We start from the raw sequence: 19193 nt of genomic DNA, 5'->3' as shown, positions 1-19193 counted from the left end.
TCTTGAGTAATTTTATTAGTAATAGATAATCAGCGTATATGTGCAAATTGTTACACAGCCTTAGTAACATGTTTTATAAAATTCATTCAATATATTCAGAACTGAAATGTTTATTGTTGGTGATTAACATTATAAAACATCGAAATTTTGACAAAATTACATATCTACAGGAATAGCTAGAAGAATGTTATTAAAGACAATTAGTTTTATAAAAAATTTGTTTAATTCATATGTTTAACTGGTTTGCTATAGTTGTGACGGAAGAATATAATGAAAAATATAATGGGACATTAAATTACGGCAAAATCTATTAATTATCGCAGATGTTTAGTTATTAACAATTAGAGAAAAACAATAATTGATAGTTAAAAGACGTCGTATCTGTAATTGTAATTTGTGTATGACGAAAAGTATAATAAAGCAGAAAGTTAAAAGCTTTTTAATTAAATTTCAATGATGTATTTAATTAAGCAAATCTATCAACAAGGAAATTACATTCCAGTTGTTCAATTTAACATAACTTGAGTGTAAGAAAAATAAAGGTAAATAAAATTTCGCGGAAGGATCAGCGTCGTGGCAACGACATTAACTTCTATCTATGATACATTGACTGTCAAGATCAAGTTTAGTCATCCTTGACCATTTTGTTTTATAAGTGGAGCATAGGATTACGTATGCAGGAATTTCTCTCCACTCACGGTACCTTCGCACCTGCACCCGATATACAGTTAATGTTGGGAATGTATGATAGACATTTTATTTGTCGTAAATAAACCATACCACCAAGAAATAATGAAGTTACAGGGTACAAACAGCACGAATAATTACAATACAATCAATTGTCCTTTCTGATCCACGTATTTGCGAATGCATAATACGTAGTTTCAGTTTAGGATAAAATTGATGCTAACCATTAAAAATAACAATAAAACTATCTTTAATTAAGTTTTCATAGTGAAATAGAATCAATCAATGATTCAGAGTTTTCGATTAGGTAATTGGAGAAACAGAATTAACACAAACACGAATATACATTTGATGTTTAGAAAATATAAATATTCTTGATAATATAGTCTTTCTGATATGAAAGGGTTCTATGGCTGCAGAATATTTTCGTTTTCTTAAAGGAACGATGCAGTTGGTACCTGAATATTAATTAAAATAGAAAATACTATAATATTAGCATTAAAGTAAGATTAATTATGTAAAATTGAATATTCTTGCCCAAGTAATATCATTTGGATTACATTTATTTTTGAAACAAAAGATTTCTATGGTAACAGAATATTACCATTTTCTTAAAGGAACCTATCAGTTCATACCTGTATGTCGATTTTGAGAAATAGAAAATCATTTACATAGGAAAATCTTAAAATAGTAAATATTGTAATATTATCGCTGAAATAACATTAACTAAGCATAATTGAATAATCGTGCCGAAGTAATGTTATTTGAATAATAGTTCAGTTCTGGTATGTTCATAGGTTTACTAGACTCCATAACGAGTACAGCTAACAGTGCGGATTGTCCAGGGGTATGTGTGCACGCATTTGCAACCTTAATATGTTTCGAAGTTCTCGAGCATGTGCAATGCCCTACTAGCATGCGATGTTGCATCGAGGCACCGATTAATGGTACCGGAACCTCCTCTGAAAACCTTCTCGAAGATGATAGTCCGACGTCGACGATGCTCACTACCGTTAAAATGGCAGTAACGTCTGTGAACGTCACCACGCCACCACCATCTACCACACCAGTGACTACATCGTCAATGGCCCCACTGAAAACTACCTCTGTGAGTGAGCAAGACAAGCTTTTTTGTTTTAAAAATGATAGCTGCATCGTCGTTCAACTATCTTCTATTTCAATATAATACGTGTATATAATAATGTAATAATTATATATACATAATATAATAAATATATAATTTTCTATTTTAATAATTATTACCTACATACACATTTAACGATTGAACTGTTTTGGATAGTTTGTGAACATAATCTAAGAACGAAGAACATTAAAGAAATAATTTAATGTTTTGCGTAAGTTCCGATGATTTCATAAGGAAATGTAAAAATAATAATTATATGCTTTAAGATATTACTGTTACGTTTTTAGTAGTTTCTAGTGTACAACGAATTCATGTGCTTTTTCTTTTCTCAGGATAATCAAGTGGAAACGGTGAATAAGACGTCGAGTATGTATATTCTATTTTAAATAATATGTTAAGTTCATGGCAAAACAGAATTATAGTGATCATGTTCAATACGAACCTGTATATTCAAAACAGAATCAAAATATCATAAATATAATTCGTTTTATATAATTTTAATCCATAAAAACCTCAATAGTTTTTGAAGTTACTGAAATTACCAATCAGTAAATTAATCTTCAACTATACATGGCAATTTTGTCTACCTACTAAACCAATTTAACGAACTACATATTTGATTGAAGTGTGAACCACTTGGTGGTATACCCCGACGTCAAAATGTTAATTTGACGATTTAAATCCATTTACAATTATTTTTATTAATAGTTTCATTGAATTTAACACTAGGTTTACGGGCATTTATTGTACACTTCATTCTATTATTCCTAAAAGAATTGATGATCGTTTATTTAGATTGTGGAAACTGGAGATTTGATAGTAGGTAATTGGGGTACATGTTAGTGTGATCGCATCAATCAAAATCGACGTAAACATTTACAAAACAATATTTCTAAAATCCAATATGCGTCAAGTTAACGCGTTCCGTAAACCTAGTGTTAATCAAATTATTTTATATTCAAGTTGACATAATAACTTTAGTAATTTATTCATCAGTAGTTCATATAGGTTTAACACTTTGAACGCCGCACGATTTTATAGAGCAAAGTATACAAAATGGAACAAATATAATATTAAGTCATTTAATTGAATTACATTATTATTATTGCACGTTGCTAGCTGATTGTCACCGCATTAGGTAGCATTATTTATAATATAGAAATGTGATCAAATAATCATCGTTTAACTGAGTCAACTATATAAAGTAATTCGATTTAGTTGGGAATCATCAGTGATCCCCATGACATTCAACCTGTTAATAATAAGAATGTCCTTGTTTATTCAATTGGAATGCATTTCCTTTAGCAAAAACATGTTCCGGGATTTGCATGGCGGAACGAATAGCGGATTACTGCGACGCGGTTCTAGTGATAGACACCCTGTGCAAGCCGGGGTACAAGTGCTGCGTGTCCAGGGACGCGTTCGGTGATTCCCCGCCGCCAGAATTGTTGGTGATCGACCGAACGAATTCGAGTCGTTTTGACGAAAAAACTGGCATCAGCACGCTGCACAAAAGCTCGTCGCCGTCCACGACTGCCAGGCCAAACACATCTATTACCTCTACCAGCGTGTCCACCACCGCTTTGATTACGACCGTCGCGGCCACGAAACAGTCGACGACCACGATAAGGCCCAAGATCACACCGAAAAAACCGTGCAAGGGTGAATGTGTCAGCGGTTTCTTCGCTCTCCTCTGCGACAAGGTGGACGGAGAAGCTGAATGTCCCGACGATGGATCCTGCTGCATAATCGACGCATTCTTAAAAACGGTAATTAATCAATCTGAGAAAACGTGTTTGAAATTTTGTAAAACTTTGACACCTTCATCAAGAATTGAGGAGATTCGATGAGACGTTTTGGTTAAAAGTGATTTTTGATTTCATAAGTTTGGAATGTTATGGAAAGTTCTGGAAACTTGGTAAATATTTTTATGATCAATATTGATGGCAATTTTATAAAATTGTTATGAAAAGATTTTGGACAGTTAATCTTGTTGTTATTAATATTAATATTGATGATAATTTTATATATTTGAAATGTTATGGAGGAATGATAAACTTAATCAATCCTATTGTTATCAATATTAATAACAATTCTGTAAATTTGAAATGTTGCACGAAATTTCGAGAATTTAATGGAAGTAGTTATCGGCAACTGATGCCATAAGTTTGAAATGTTATAACAAATTTCATGCGAATTATTTAATGTAAAATGTTACAAAAGATTTGGATCCTGTTGTCAATATAGGTGACAATTTTACAAATTTCAAACGTTAAACATTCTCAGCGAATTTCCTCGCGATTGAGCTCTGCCTCTAAGCTGGTAGCTAAATAGATTAATAAAACAAAATACCATTTAAGTTTTGCTAATAGATTCTGTTTAAACGTCACGTTGTTTATGTAACAAAACGTTTAATTAGGAAACGACGACGACGATTCGGCCAACAACAAAGTCGCCGCAGCCGAAATTGCAGCCTTGCCCAGGATTCTGTTTGTTGACCATTATGGCGGCCTTCTGCGAGCGGCCGAACGTGATAATACCGAAGACGTCGAGTTGTCAATCCGGATCGATCTGTTGCGACAACACGAAGACTACGCCGCAGGTAATGCCATGTTCCTCGTTCCTATAGAAGAATATATAAAAGAAAAAGAAAAAAAAACTAGGGCAAATAAAATAACTCGTATTAAAAAGAAGACTGAAACAAAGCGTTGGTACGTAGAGAATAAACGTAGTGACACCATCTTCTTCGTATCAGACTCCAAGGCCGAGGCCGAAACCTACACCTAGGCCGCCGGTTACGACGGTCTTATTACCGCCGGATCCTCGCCCGGAATGTCCCGGTTCCTGTATCGTTTCTTACTTGTCTTTCACTTGTTTCAGTAAGTACTCTTTCGTTTTTCAATTATTTTGTTTACCTCATTCGTCGTCGACTCAATTATCTATTATTTTTTGATTATTAACACTAGAGCTACCTTACCAGTCAGAATGACTGGTTTCAATTCTTTTGTTTCGCAATTATTGATATATTAGAAGCATTGAATATTTTTGAAAATAAATAGTTTCATTTGAATACTGTAACGTGTGTCTGAAGAAATTAAAAGTAATTTATTGTTACAATTTTTATAGGGATTACATATTAATCGTATCAAATGCTCGGTGGTTCTAGTGTTAATCATTGATACCCAAGAAAGTAAAACATATTTTTGAAAGTAAATTGTATATATGGAGAATAGTTAGATAGGTTTCTGTAAAATTCAGTATACTGTTAACATCTTGTCCTATAATATACTCCTGATGAAAGCTTCAAACTAAACTCAGCAAATCTAATTGTTACTTATATTTTCTTAATGTAAATTAAATATTGCTTTTCTATTATCAATCATTAATCCTTGGGGTAAACGCGGACACAAAATAAGTACTAAATCTTTCTCTTTTTCTATTAAATTGTTAACGATAAAGGAGTTTTATCAAGCACAATTGTAAAAAATACAGATATTTGACAACATAAATGAGATGGGGTTGTCTCACCCAGAAATACCCTATATTACTGTTAAACAGTGAACTGCTGTCTGATTATTTAGTTCAAGAGTATACAAGCTTGTATAAAATGGCTTCAAGTTATTTTGGGCAGATTTACTAAAATGGATTTTCGTATTAGATTATTAACACATTCAAAACCGGTAACATAGTTTTACGTTATTTTACATTTTTTAATAAGTAAGCCAGTTACTTAATCCCTTGCTCTATGATTTACTTTTTAACTATGATCGATACAACTACCTTATCGTTAATAATTTATTAGGAAAAGAAACAACTTTTATGCTTATTCTATGTCTACGTTTATTTAAAAGGTTAACGATTGATAATAGAAAAGTAATACTTAATTTATATTTCACAAATGTAGTTTAAAATTTTCGCCACGAGTATGATACGACATTGCAGGTCAAGGGATTAATTCTATGTCATTTCAAAATCTATAGCTGAGTACTGATAACATAGTTCTTATATCTTTTTTATTACTTTTCATATTCAGGTTTGAATAGCAGACAGTATTCAGCACATAAACTTCGCGAGAATATATGCGGTCGTGGATGTGTTAATTAATAATTCGTTACATACTTTTTCACTAAATGCCATTTTCTATTAAAATATTTAATCGCGTTTTTCAATTGAATAGTTTTATTGCGCAAGTTTCGTGGAAGTGTGAGAAACATTTCCTATCGTTTTGCTTTTAGGAAACGCAGAACTGACAAACTTGTTCAAATGCAAGAAACAAGGGCACCAATGCTGCGCGCCGAAATCGTTGATCCGAGAATTCAGCGGTGGAAATTCGACTGAACCAGTCTTAACCAACAGAAACGATACGATGTACGTCACGTCGAGGCCGTACACAACACCGCTCACAACGATGATGTGTAAGTTGCAAAATTAAATCACACATTTTTTACCTTTGATATGCTATAGAATTATTAATGAATTAAAAGAATGAGAAAGTTCAAATCTAACGAATTAATTATCATAAGGATAAAAGAAATCAAATATTAAAATTATTGAAAAATTGTAAAAGTGTAAAGAAAATATTGTTGATGTCATAGATGAAACAACGACAATGACAACAACCATGAGAAGTCCTGTGTACAGTAAGTATGTATGTGGTGTAAAAGGAACTTCTCGCGGACCCGTCCAAGCGCGTAGTCTTGAAAGAGGAGCACGCGTCGTTGGAGGAGAAGACGCGGACGCGAACGAATGGTGTTGGCAGGTCGCCTTGATTAATTCCCTGAACCAATACCTGTGCGGCGGTGCGCTCATCGGAACACAATGGGTTCTTACGGCTGCACATTGCGTTACAAAGTATGTTTCGTTCGCGCCGAAGTGATGTATAGTATGTTTCTTTTAAAAGAACGATTTAAAACGTATAGAGAGTCGGAATTAGTATTGATATTTAGACATTTTAATGAAAAACGCGAGACTTAATTTTTTTTACAAATGAAAAAGGTTCTTATTATATTGATTAAAAATTTCCACATCACGAATTTCGAAATCACAAATTTTCAAATTACAAAGTTTGAAATTACTGATTTTAAAGTTACAAATTTCCAAATCACAAATTCAAATAATAACATTTATCCGCAGCATCGTGAGATCCGGTGACGCGATATATGTGAGGGTCGGTGACCACGACCTAACTCGAAAATATGGAAGTCCAGGTGCACAAACTTTGCGCGTTGCAACCACCTATATCCATCACAATCACAACAGCCAGACTCTGGATAATGACATCGCGTTACTGAAGCTTCATGGACAAGCAGAGCTTAAGGACGGTGTTTGTCTCGTGTGTTTACCTGCACGAGGTGTTAGCCATACGGCTGGCAAGCGATGCACCGTCACCGGTTACGGATACATGGGCGAAGGTAAACATTTACACAACATTGAATACATGTTTCATTATTTCGTACAATGGAATTAATAGGACATATGATTTTTTTATTCTTTAGCTTGTTAACTGTGGAATTTAGTTTGAAAAATTTCTCTTTTCATGCAATAAAATCAAAAAATGAAGTGTGCACTTGTCAAACGCAGGACGAATGCACCTAGGGTATATTTTAATGAAAGGCCCAAAGAAAACAAAGAAGAATTATATGTTTATGTGAAAAAATAAATAATTCATCGTTGAAAGAATTAGTATGATTTCGCTTTAAGATAACGCGTATACTCGTCAAACGCAATTAACTGGTTAATCCCCTAATGCAAAAATTTTCTCGGTGTGCAACGTTATATACGAACTTCAAGTCAGACATTATTCAATTTTTCCATTTGATTATTAACATAAAATTGTTACCATTCATTTTTCCTAACAAAATCTTTTCGTTTATATAGAAGATATAAATTATAAGCTCGAGTTGTAAGTTATACAAAATGGCTACAATTGTTTTATAAGACGTGCAGTTTTCGAAACTATGTTTTTCAATTATCTTATTCGTATGTGTCGTTTGTGTATTTTAAAAGATTGATTTAATTAATGTATTTACAATGCTTTGTATAGCTGGTCCTATACCGTTACGAGTACGCGAAGCTGAAATACCGATCGTGAGCGACGCCGAATGTATTAGAAAAGTAAACGCGGTCACTGAGAAAATCTTCATTCTACCAGCAAGCAGCTTTTGCGCCGGTGGTGAACAAGGAAACGATGCGTGCCAGGTAATGTTGTGGTAACAATGTACAGAGTGCTTACTTTTTACTAATAGTACTTTGAATATTAATTCTTTTTTATAACAGTAAGGTTAAAAAGGTTGAAGCGATTTTAAAATTACAGATGTTCATACTTTTTATAAAATAGACTTATAATCGTAATGTTATATTACTTGTTGCCAATGATACTACAAATATCAATTTTCTTTTTCTATAAACATAAAGTTGAAGAGGTTGAAGTCATTTTAAAATTATAGATATTTATATTTTTGAAAGAACAGACTTTTAATTGTGATATGACATTATTTCTTACTAATAATGTTTTAAATATTAATTCTTTTTTTTATAAAAATTTTTATAAAAAGTTGAAAAAGTAGAAATGATTACAAGACTACAGATGTTTATATTTTTTAAAAACTAAACTTTTAAATGTAATGTTATATTATTAGGGAGACGGAGGAGGTCCATTGGTATGCCAAGATGACGGGTTCTACGAGCTGGCCGGTCTAGTTTCATGGGGTTTCGGTTGTGGAAGATTAGATGTTCCTGGCGTTTATGTGAAAGTTTCGGCATTCATTGGCTGGATCAACCAAATCATATCCGTAAACAACCTTTAGCTTCCTTTACGTTCTACTTATAAGAATCAAGACATTTATTTATTAAGAAGACGTGTAGTACCTTCACGCGCTTGATGACGTAACGCGTTTCGTTACGTATTTAGCAAAGATTGCGAAAAGAATTTCTTTTTCACGTACGATAAACGCGTGTTTTACTTTTCGGGGAAATTCGAGTTCAGAAAATGTTACGATATTTGTAACATGTTTAAACGTAAATGTCTTAGCTTTAACAGAGTTAACGAAATTTTGTTATGTTTAACGTGATCGTACATAGTGACGGGGTAAACTTTCGTTCGTCCAATGTTTCTCGGACATTATTTTAATTGGGAGACATAATCTTATCATTCGAGAGTTATTAAGACAGTTGAGTGTTTATAATTTAAAAACATTTATCATTAAATAGACACGTTAATATTATTGAAACTCTTGGTGAAATTTGGTTTAAATGCCTTCGAAACATCAAAAATATATTGTATATTACAAAGGAAGTGTAACTTGTAAATACCGTGGCAAAAGAATGATTCAGTTGAAAATGTACCTTAAAAGAAGATTTTTATTTGGACAAACGTAACGTTCGTAGCATAGGATGAACAAAAGTTTATTGTATTTTAAACGGTCATGCAAAATTGCTTAGGAAATATCAGTGAGATGTATGAAAGGAGAATCTTTGTGTAACAAGAGTAAAAACACACTGTTTTGGGATGTTAAATTTCCAAATTATGAAGTATTTTCGTTATTTGAAAGTAAAATTATAAAGATGTTTCAAACTATATACTATCTTAAGTTATAAAACAAAATTTTGTTGGAAACTACCGTCATGGTAAAGTGAAAAATAAAACAAGAAATTCTCAAAACCTAGATAATGTACTGAAATCATAAACAAAATTAATATTCATTATTTTTAAAGTAATTTTATGTTGTTAATGTAATTACATTAACCTCATTCATGTAAAAAGAAAAAGATTGATTTTTTAAACTTGTTACATGAGAATCCTTCCTTAAGATTAATTTATAATTTTTCTTCGAGTAATCGTGCCATCAAGTGCGTCAATACTAGGTGACAAAGATATTTTTTGCACAACATATGGCGTTTATTAGAACGTCCATTTATTGATAATTCATAGTAGGGAAAATACCTATATGCATGTTATTTATTTACATTAAACTTCGCGACAAAGGCAAGAGCCAATTTCATAGAACGCGATGTTTATTTAAACATCAAACGATGACGGTCAATGTACAGCATTTATTACTATATACATATTTCAAAATTAAATTATTAAATATTTCTTTAATTTTTTTTAATGGTAATAAATCGTAGAATATGAAAAATTCTGTATTTGTAAAATAATACACAAATATTCATACGTGGTATATACATATCACATTTGTTCATATAATGTTAACTTACATTACACTATTTTGTTTTTAACCTATTAACCAGATGAAGACGAGATTATTCATTTATTTGACAATTTATTCCACTAATTCGTTTATTCGTTTATCAACTGATTTTTGCATAGACATATGTAACATATAATGTAACTACTTGTTTAATACAAGTTACGTGTTATACGAGTTTGTTAAATATATAAATATTATGTTTAATAATTTTTATGAAATTGGCCCTTCATTTCATATTTATATTGTTCAACAGTTACTAGTTGTGTTGATTCATTGTTTTGAGGACAACACCATGCTGCTTTGTACATTATTGCGTCATTCATAATGTCTTCTCCAACTTATAATTTTAAGAATGTTTTATCGATTTGAAAATATGAGAAACATTATTTGTGAATACAAAGTTAGCCCTTAAGTCTTTTAAATCTATAAAACATATGTAACTGTAAAAAAATTGTTATAATTTAATCTGAAGATTTTGTGTTGTTTCTATGAATAACACGATGCAGAGTTTATATTAGAATAGATTATGTTGTTCATGTATAAAAGTTTTATTGAAAGGACAAATGTTTTTTTATACTAACTAATGTAAGAAATATGATCACAAACATTTTAAATCGTGTGTAAAAGTAAATACATACTAGACATATAAATATCACCTATAAAGTATCTCAATTGTTTAATAAAAATAATTCGATGACTCCCATCACAATCCCAAAAAGATCATGGAACTACACAGTTGTCGTGCATCGCTTGATATAGTTAAAACGGTCAGAATTAATGGTGGATATCCTTAGTGAGACTGGATTAATATCAACCTCTTTACACATCGAAAGTTTAAAATTCATTTTTTTCAAAATTGTTTAAATTATCGTATCAAAACCATACCATTTACGCAAGATATTGAATCAAAACATAAGTATAGTTGAATTATTTATATCCTGTAAACACGAAGGATTAATCCTCACTACCATCGTTTTCTTTAATATTTATGTAAACAGCATTTTCTGTTCCACACAAATTAAGATTGATCTTTTTCTCGTAGGATCATCATATACTCGAATAAAAGATTAATTCGTATTCCATTAAAATAAAATAAAACAAAAAAAAGTTATTCGATATACGACATTTTCAACATCACTCCTCCCTTAAGTGTCAATAGGAACGCTTTGCTGTCAGACTTGTAGGGAACTGTCGTTTTCTTACATACGCTGACTTTGTAATGGCGAAGAATCGAAATAAGTCCAACTTTGCTTTGGTAATACGCGAAACGGGCTCCTGAAAATATGTCGCAATAATGGTTACATTACATTTATAGTTTGAATAATTTGTATAGTTTATGTTATTTATAAAGTAATTTATCAATTTTAACTGAAAAATTTTTTCCTGATACTAATATTCCATAAATCTTTATAATACGCCATTTTTTCATTAAAAAGCCCTGATATAAAAAAGGGGCCATATATAAATACAGTAGCAGTAAATGTTGTTGAATCACTGATAATTTATATTAATTAAATTATCGATAATAATTTATATTAGCAATAATTATCATATGTAAAAAAAATAATAAATTATTGCCTGAAATTTAGAATTTTTTAATGTTAATATCAAATGATCATTCTTACGTACCAATGCAATTTCTAGGTCCATCTCCAAAAGCTAAGAAACTCATAGGATGTCTGGTTGACATCGCGTTATCGGTAAACCGTTCAGGATCAAACACGTCAGGTTTTGGATAAATATCAGGGTCGCGATGGATTCCTATCACTGGTACCCATACTGGTACATTTTTAGGAATTGTATATTTTGTGCCTTTGAAAGTGTAATCTGTGTCCACTTTTCGCATCAATATTGGCAGTATCGGGTATTTTCTTAATGTTTCTGTAACAAAAGGAGATGATTTGTTAGAAATTAGAACGATCTTGAAATTCCTAATTGTATGAGTAACTCAGAATAACAGTAGCTTATCCCCTACTTCTCAGTTTTAGAAAAATAGCATCTGTGACATGTTCTTAGATTAATTGAATATTATTATTACAATGATTAACATTAATAATGGTTATTAACTAAAACTAATTAATAATAATTATTATTAATTGATAGTTGTCAACAGTAACTAATCATATTGTAATATTAGTATTTAATTAATCGAAAAATATTTCACAACCATTTTTTTCTCCAGAACTTAAAAATAGTAGTTAGACCCGCCATTATTCTGAGTTACTCACATTTTCATTGACACTCACCGCGGAATATTGCATCCAAGTACTTCATATTTTTCACTTGGTCGTACGTCAGTCCTTCTCCATTTTTTTTATTTTCCTCTAACTTTTGTCGAATTTCTGCTCGCAGTTTATCCTGTATATCAGGGTTCAACGCTAGCTCGTAAAGCGCATGTCCCATCGTTGATGAGGAAGTTTCAAAACCAGCCAAGAAAAAGACAAAAGCCTGTGCCGTCAACAATGAGTCCGTTAACTCTGGAACGCGAACAAATAATACTTTGTCAAATAACAATATTGATGATGCTTCGATTTTGATTTTTTTAATAAAACTTTGTCGAGTAACTACAAAAATAAAATAAATATATAAAATAAAAATATTATTGAAATTACGAGCAAATTGCATTCAACTATTCTATAATTCATTTTATAATTCATTCAACTATTATATAATTTAGTCAAATGAGATTTTAGTTCTCACGAATGATTTACGTGTAAATTGAATAATAGACAACCAACTGACCAATATTCTCCAAATTAGATGGGTTCTTCTTCAGTTCCAATAGCATATTGATGAAATCTGGTCTAACTATGTTATTCTCATCCCTGTATTTCATTGTGTCCATGACAACCCGCGTGAAGAAATCAGTGACATCCTTTGGTTGCATCAAGTGACCAAATATTTGGTAGAAGGTCGGTAAAAATTGCCTGGAAATATCTCGCACCATCTGTTGCGTTGACGGGGCGAAAATCTTTCTACCCATGCGGCGGAATTCGCTGTCCCCCTCCGAAAGGGCGTTCATGTCGATTCCAAAGGCACAGCTGCCGATTACATCGGTGGTGTATTTCGCCGCTATCTCACGGCACTCCATGGTTTCATCTTTTTTCACTATTTTCTTTAAATATTGTTCCAAATGTTCACCGCATTGCAACAAAAGAGGGAACATCTCTTTGAGCTTGCCAGACGTGAACACCGGCGAGAGTTTCGCTCTTAGTGGTCGCCATGTTTCGGGTTCTAGATTAAAGAGATGTTCCGAGAGATCTTCTACCTGTGAATTTGTTTCGACGCAGTTAGTAAAAATAAATTTTATTATATAATAAATTTATTTATATATATAAATTTATATAATAAATAATATTTATAAATTTTTAACCATACACATGTATGACTTGAATGTGATAATTACGAATTGACGAATTGACGAATTGACGAACTTACGATCTTACGAACTTACGAACTTACTAATTTACTAATTTACTAATTTACTAATTTACTAATTTACTAATTCATATTTTCATCAATACCTTAGGGTACATGGGTATTCCTCGACTCGCAAAATGGGAGAAATCACTAATAAGAACGTCCTTGACCAAATCAAGATCGTGAACTATCACAAGTGGTTGAGTGCCTATGTATGCACCGATAATTGGCTGGTGTTTGTTTTTTTCATACAGTTCCTGAATAGCGTCAGATGTAGACTTCTGTCTAGTTATAGATGATTTGAAATTGCCGAAAAAAAGCTGTGGTTGTGGTCCGGGTATACCGTATTTTTTCCAGAAATTATTTTTCGAATGAAAATAGTAATAAATTGCGATCAGTCCTGCCACAATGGCGGCCAATATTTGGAGGTAGCCCACCATGGTGGGTCAACTATCTGAAACAAGAGAAGAGTTAATAGATTCAACTTATCATCTGAATACATGTAGTTATTCAAGTTCAAAATCATTAGCCCAATGTTATACCAATATTGCAGCTGACCTCATCAGAGAGCCGAAAAACATGCTGATACTGAACACCACTGTAACAGTAAATAAAATTAAATGATATCAGTCTGTTTTTTGACCCTTTGACGAAACCAATTACAATTAGATTAAAATATTGAGAAAACTTTTCTATTCGGCACGACTCACTCCCGAAAGCTTCGAATAACTACAAGATGGAAGTTAAAATCAAGTAATTAATAATTTGTTTCCTAAATAATTGTTAAAATGAAGAAGAAATTTATAATCCTTTATATCCTATACAATTTATAGTAATAAAAATTTAATTCCGAAATATGCTTACAGTAGAGTAAGACTAAAAATTCTTTTCATACTTTTTCAACACAGATATTGTTAAGAATGTATACCGAAAATGATTCCGCGTAATTTGCAAACGTGCAAAAATTATAACCGTTTAAACAACATTACATCATTGATGACGTATTGCTATGTAGTAAGTATTATTCGTTATAAATTGGCCTTTTTTATATTTTTCCGAAACATATTTGAAAAAATCTCAACTAAAAACAAAAAGATAAACGTGATAAGTGAAAATCTCAACTAAAAACAAAAAGATAAACGCTGAATAAGCAGAATTGCGTCGCATTTTGTTTATCATCTGAACTGTTCATCGTAGATTAATATAGGCACGTGAGTAATGACAGTATCTAAAAATCGACCAGTTATCTCGTGAAATACGGGTGATGAGTTCCGCGAAAACAAGTGAAAAATATGTTTGTTTGATAATAAGTCAATGGCCGATATTAACGAATACGTACGAATTCAGACGGCGATTAGAATGGCCTGAAACGAGTTGAGCGGCGCGTGAGTACCTACGTTCGATCGAGAACTCGGTTTCTCCAGACACTCCACACGGCAAGAATAAAAATAGTCGCAGTTTAGTAATCACCATTCTATTTTTAAGAAATACACTGTGGATGTTTGTTTGAATTCTGTATATTACAGTTTGATTTATAGATGCGAAAATTAAAGAGAAATTAATCTTTGTCCCTTAAAGCTCTATAAGATCGTAAATAAAGGAGACCAACAATCTGCTTAAACAATGTTCATTTATAAATGCATAAAATTCGTAGTGCATACGAGAAACATTAAAGTATATGGTTGATGACTTCCGTTCAAAAGTAACGAACTTTGAAAAACGCAATTTATTTTCACACTTTGTGTTTATAGTTTTATTTGTACCGATTATACAAGTCATCGGCGTTATCTGTTGCTGACTTTTATGTATCTGTAATTATCTATAATACACGATATCAATCATATATAACAGAGAAAAACTGATAATTCAGAATTTGATTGAAGAGGAATAAATGGAGTATCAATGAATCATGCAAGTGTAATCGTGAAATGTTTAATAAGAGATCGGTATATCGTTACAGGAAAACGATATAATATCAACGCGTGAATTGATGTACAAATATATGTAAATAGGGTTATTGAAACCGCGAAAAAAAACAGATATCTCGGATTCATTACAAGCTTCTGCATTCTACGTGGTTACATAAACTCTGGTATCTAACGATTAGACAGAAGATACTAAACAGTACTTACAAGGTGAATTACAGAATTGTAATATTGAAACATATTATATTTACGTGGTAACAATGAAAGTATATCGTTTTTTTAAAAGGAAGGTACATATTAAATTTTCTAAAAATACAGACTTACAAAGAAGGTCAAAATGTTTAAGTTAAACATGCCTATTAAATGATTATCTTAGTTTCATTATTCATAATTTCAATATTGTAGGAAATCTTAAAATTATTTTCAGATGCTTTGGTTATATGTTATTTGAAATATGTGACAATAATGTCTGATAGATATTACGTATATGTATATATGTTATGTATACTTTACATTCATAATCTACCGATGGAAATATAAACAAATCATTGAATACCTTCATTTCGCGTTTAGTTTTATTTGGACTGTACAAATATTTACTACATCATGCAGTGTTGATATGCTAGCAAATTCTTGGGAATATAGTAAACAAATAATGATTAGGAATTTAATTGATTAAAGTAATACGATCAATACACGCATAACAGATAAGTGTAGCAGTGTGTCATTTTAAAAACTGCAAATGTTAAATTGTTTATATACAATGCGAAGAGCATTTTCTAGGAACGAGCAAAAAGTATCTTGTTGACTGTGAAGATTGAATTATTTCAGAAGAATAAACATTGGTCAAAACTATATAAAATATTTGAACGTAATAATTCTTCACACGTTGTATAGTGATTATTAAAGATAGTTAAGTTTTGTTACACATCCTGTCGAAGGATTTTAATAATATACTTGATTTTGGTAGTTTGGTAACTTTGTAAATTTTTCATGTTTAGAATGAAATGTTTATATTCCAAAATGAAATGTTCAGTGTCACATTATAAACGATATTATAACTTACTAAAATTTGTAAATTTCAAGCACCAGTAGTATGTACGTCTCGCACGACATGTACGTAACAACTAATAAGAAATTTCCTTCGCATGCCGTATTATCTGTTTTTCTGGTACATGTGTCATTATCGGCGATTGTGTGTGTAGTGTCCGTTAACGTGTTACGTCTGTGCATTGTCATAATTTTCTATATTATTCTATATTTTTTAAAAATCGTGAATTATTCTTGCTGCGCTGTCTTACACATATTTAAATAGCTAATAGAAGATTTTTGTCAATTTTTATGCGTTCCATACAAATGCAAAATTCATTGCTTTTTAATTAAAAAAATGAACTTTCAATTTTAACAATTGTTTGTGCAATTACAAGAGCTATGCTAATGTTACGACGGGAAAGTTACTTTACAGATTCTTCAAGATAAATTATATATGTATTTTTGTAAAATTTAGAACATTTAAACATATTTAAACAATTTGTCTGGATGTTCTTTAGGTTGTTTTAAAAATTAATTACCGGAGGATTGGTATTATTTTGTGAAATATAATACCGAAAAAATGTTACAAAATATATAATAAATAAAAAAATATGGCTGCAGTTTCGAAAACTTGACAATTGAGCTGAAATTTTGCATACAGATCCCTTTTAAATAGAAATAATGTTTACGAGAAGGATTTTAGGAGATTTTAAAGTTAAGATACAAAATTTGGTGCAAAATCGTTTTATTCTTGCAATGTCACTCTCTACCTTGCCGTTATAGTTAGGTATAGATTTAACCGACGAGAAACAGGATAGACTGAACACACAGCTTAAGATATGTAGATACGTATCTTAAATTTGTGACTTAAGTTTATGATTTTTAACAGTGTCGGTACTTCAGAACATTAGGCAGAAAATTACAATGTGTGCAATGTCTGTGCAGATCGTAAGTCTATGGTGTACATAAAAACAAGTGTCCAAGGGGACTAGGTTTTACGTAAACGAATACGTAAACAGAAACATCGAATGTTTCCGCAGAAAAATTGTGTAGGGAGAAAGAAGTTTATATTTGATTACATTACATGCAAAATATGGTATACTTACACTTTCCGTCAAATTTAACGGAGGAGGAGTTAATGTTACAAGCAAAGTACAATAAACTTAAAAGAAAGGTACAGAATAGGTTATGTTTATATTGTAAACATATAATAGTATTAAAAAGAAGAAACTAATTGTTTCTATTTATGTGAATGATAATTAAAGAAAAAGCGATCTTTTCATTTGTCCTTTAAAATAATTGTTCTGGTGTAGTGTTCCATGAATTGTCAAAGTTATAGGTTACCTTTTTGTATTAATCACTTTGACAATGATTTTCATTAGTTTCTATTTTTTTTATTTCTAAAGAAAAAAGCATTGCAAGATTTGAAAGCACCAAAACAAGAAATTGAACGTGTACCACAAGCCCCAAAACGACCAACGGAAGCAAGAGATGCCAGGGAAGTTGCTAAAAAGTTAATAAAGTCTGGAGTAATCACAGCTCCAAAGACTCCTAAAAGACCAGAGCAATCATTTAAAAGACCACGTGGTTTAGTCAGAAAATTAAATAGTACAGAAAAGACAGTTAGTTCCTATCAACCATTCTCAGCAACTCAAATGGAAGAAGAGGAAACAGAAGCTGTACGACCAAGAGTTAAAGATTTGTATGATAGTTTTGTGAGTGCACAGGATACAGAGGATCGTACAAGTGGTGATGCACAATCACCATTGAAACAAGAAACAAAACCACGCGCTGGGAACACAATATTTGTTTGCGGCTATAAAATATCAGAGGATTTTTTGAAGAAACATTTTCAAACATTTGGAAATATAATCAATATTTCAATGGAAGCAGAGAAAAAGTATGTATAAGTAGTTTATAGGTTAAGTATTTGATAAGGTAGTACAGAGTTGTAATAATATGTAAATTTACTTTGTAGTAGAGGATTTGTTACATTTGAAAAATCAGAAGCAGCAGAGAGGGCAATTAGTGAAATGGATGGTAGTATGGTATCCTCTATTCAGTTAAAAGTATCTTTAGCACGAAGACAACCTATAATAGAACCTATGAATGATGTTACATCCAGCTCAATGTGGTCACCTATCGCAGCCAATTACTCGCAAAAGAGTGCGCACAAAGATAGGAGAGACTTAAAAGTGTATGAGGAAGATCTTTTTATGTGAATATAATATTTTTTTATTCTTGTACTCTCTTTTCGAAAGATACTGTTGTGCAATTGCAATATTGAAAATTTCTTTCAAAGTGAATTGTAATCTGTAATATTTATAAGATTTCAAAAAAATATGATTTTCTGTTTATGTTTTTTAATTTTTATGATTAATAGTATACACCCATGTCTATTCGAGTGGTCAAGTGATGCAGAATGTGTTGTATTGTTTAATTTTCTGACAATTATTGACCGTTTTATTATAATGCTAAAAACAAGTGTTGTATCAGAAGATACGTATTAATACAAAAAAGAAAAGAAAATAAAAGAGATAATCGAAGCAGCTTTGATTTCGGTAATCGATACTTGTAATTAATATATACTGTTTTTATACATATTTGACTCTTAATCATTAAATACAAGTATTCTCGTAACAAATTATTCGCAGTTATCATATTCTCGCTGGTACCAGTCATACATCATCAAATGTGGCATTAAGAATTTCCAGATCATAAAATTCATTTTTGTTACGTTTATTATTAATTATTTGCATGATTTATACTTCCCTG

General features: G+C 31.4%; 3 protein-coding genes across 12 annotated transcripts in view; 2 read left to right on the top strand and 1 right to left on the bottom strand.

Annotated features, from left to right (window-relative positions):
- Positions 1–19193, top strand: part of mas (trypsin-like serine protease domain-containing protein masquerade) — a 52255-nt gene that overhangs the window by 5568 nt on the left and 27494 nt on the right. The window contains exons 1-11 of one of the 3 annotated variants that reach the window (XM_076369239.1): positions 1499–1534; positions 1668–1795; positions 2164–2197; positions 3137–3600; positions 4251–4433; positions 4587–4710; positions 6067–6246; positions 6427–6682; positions 6965–7242; positions 7875–8029; positions 8470–8637. In XM_076369239.1, the coding sequence (XP_076225354.1) occupies positions 1688–1795; positions 2164–2197; positions 3137–3600; positions 4251–4433; positions 4587–4710; positions 6067–6246; positions 6427–6682; positions 6965–7242; positions 7875–8029; positions 8470–8637 (1950 nt within the window). In that variant the 5' untranslated portion in view covers positions 1499–1534; positions 1668–1687. Of the gene's footprint in view, positions 1–1484; positions 1796–2163; positions 2198–3136; positions 3601–4250; positions 4434–4586; positions 4711–6066; positions 6247–6426; positions 6683–6964; positions 7243–7874; positions 8030–8469; positions 8638–19193 lie in introns of those variants that run through there. The other 2 variants (XM_076369238.1, XM_031970229.2) reach the window with 2 other exon arrangements.
- Positions 8755–16570, bottom strand: LOC116424188 (putative cytochrome P450 6a14). 8 transcript variants are annotated; one of them, XM_031970237.2, is made up of 7 exons: positions 16453–16493; positions 14020–14059; positions 13566–13915; positions 12784–13309; positions 12288–12518; positions 11671–11922; positions 8755–11316 (listed from the first exon to the last, which is right to left on the bottom strand). In XM_031970237.2, the coding sequence occupies exons 3-7, from the start codon at positions 13899–13901 to the stop codon at positions 11150–11152; spliced, it is 1512 nt and encodes a 503-aa protein (XP_031826097.1). In that variant the 5' UTR covers positions 13902–13915; positions 14020–14059; positions 16453–16493; the 3' UTR covers positions 8755–11149. The 8 variants fall into 8 exon arrangements, with proteins under 8 accessions (XP_031826097.1, XP_031826099.1, XP_031826098.1 ...); XM_031970233.2 differs by lacking the exon at positions 16453–16493 and adding an exon at positions 14801–14819 and having other exon boundaries at positions 8763–11316; positions 14004–14059; XM_031970232.2 differs by having other exon boundaries at positions 8765–11316; positions 14004–14059; positions 16453–16542.
- Nelf-E (negative elongation factor E) lies at positions 17209–18780 on the top strand. The gene is made up of 3 exons (XM_031970240.2): positions 17209–17592; positions 17825–18318; positions 18397–18780. The coding sequence occupies exons 1-3, from the start codon at positions 17503–17505 to the stop codon at positions 18638–18640; spliced, it is 828 nt and encodes a 275-aa protein (XP_031826100.1). The 5' UTR covers positions 17209–17502; the 3' UTR covers positions 18641–18780.

This window comes from Nomia melanderi, chromosome 7, assembly GCF_051020985.1.
Source record: "Nomia melanderi isolate GNS246 chromosome 7, iyNomMela1, whole genome shotgun sequence".
Taxonomy (NCBI): domain Eukaryota; kingdom Metazoa; phylum Arthropoda; class Insecta; order Hymenoptera; family Halictidae; genus Nomia; species Nomia melanderi.
Note: the sequence above shows the minus strand (reverse complement) of the source record. Positions and strands in the feature narration are given on the sequence as shown.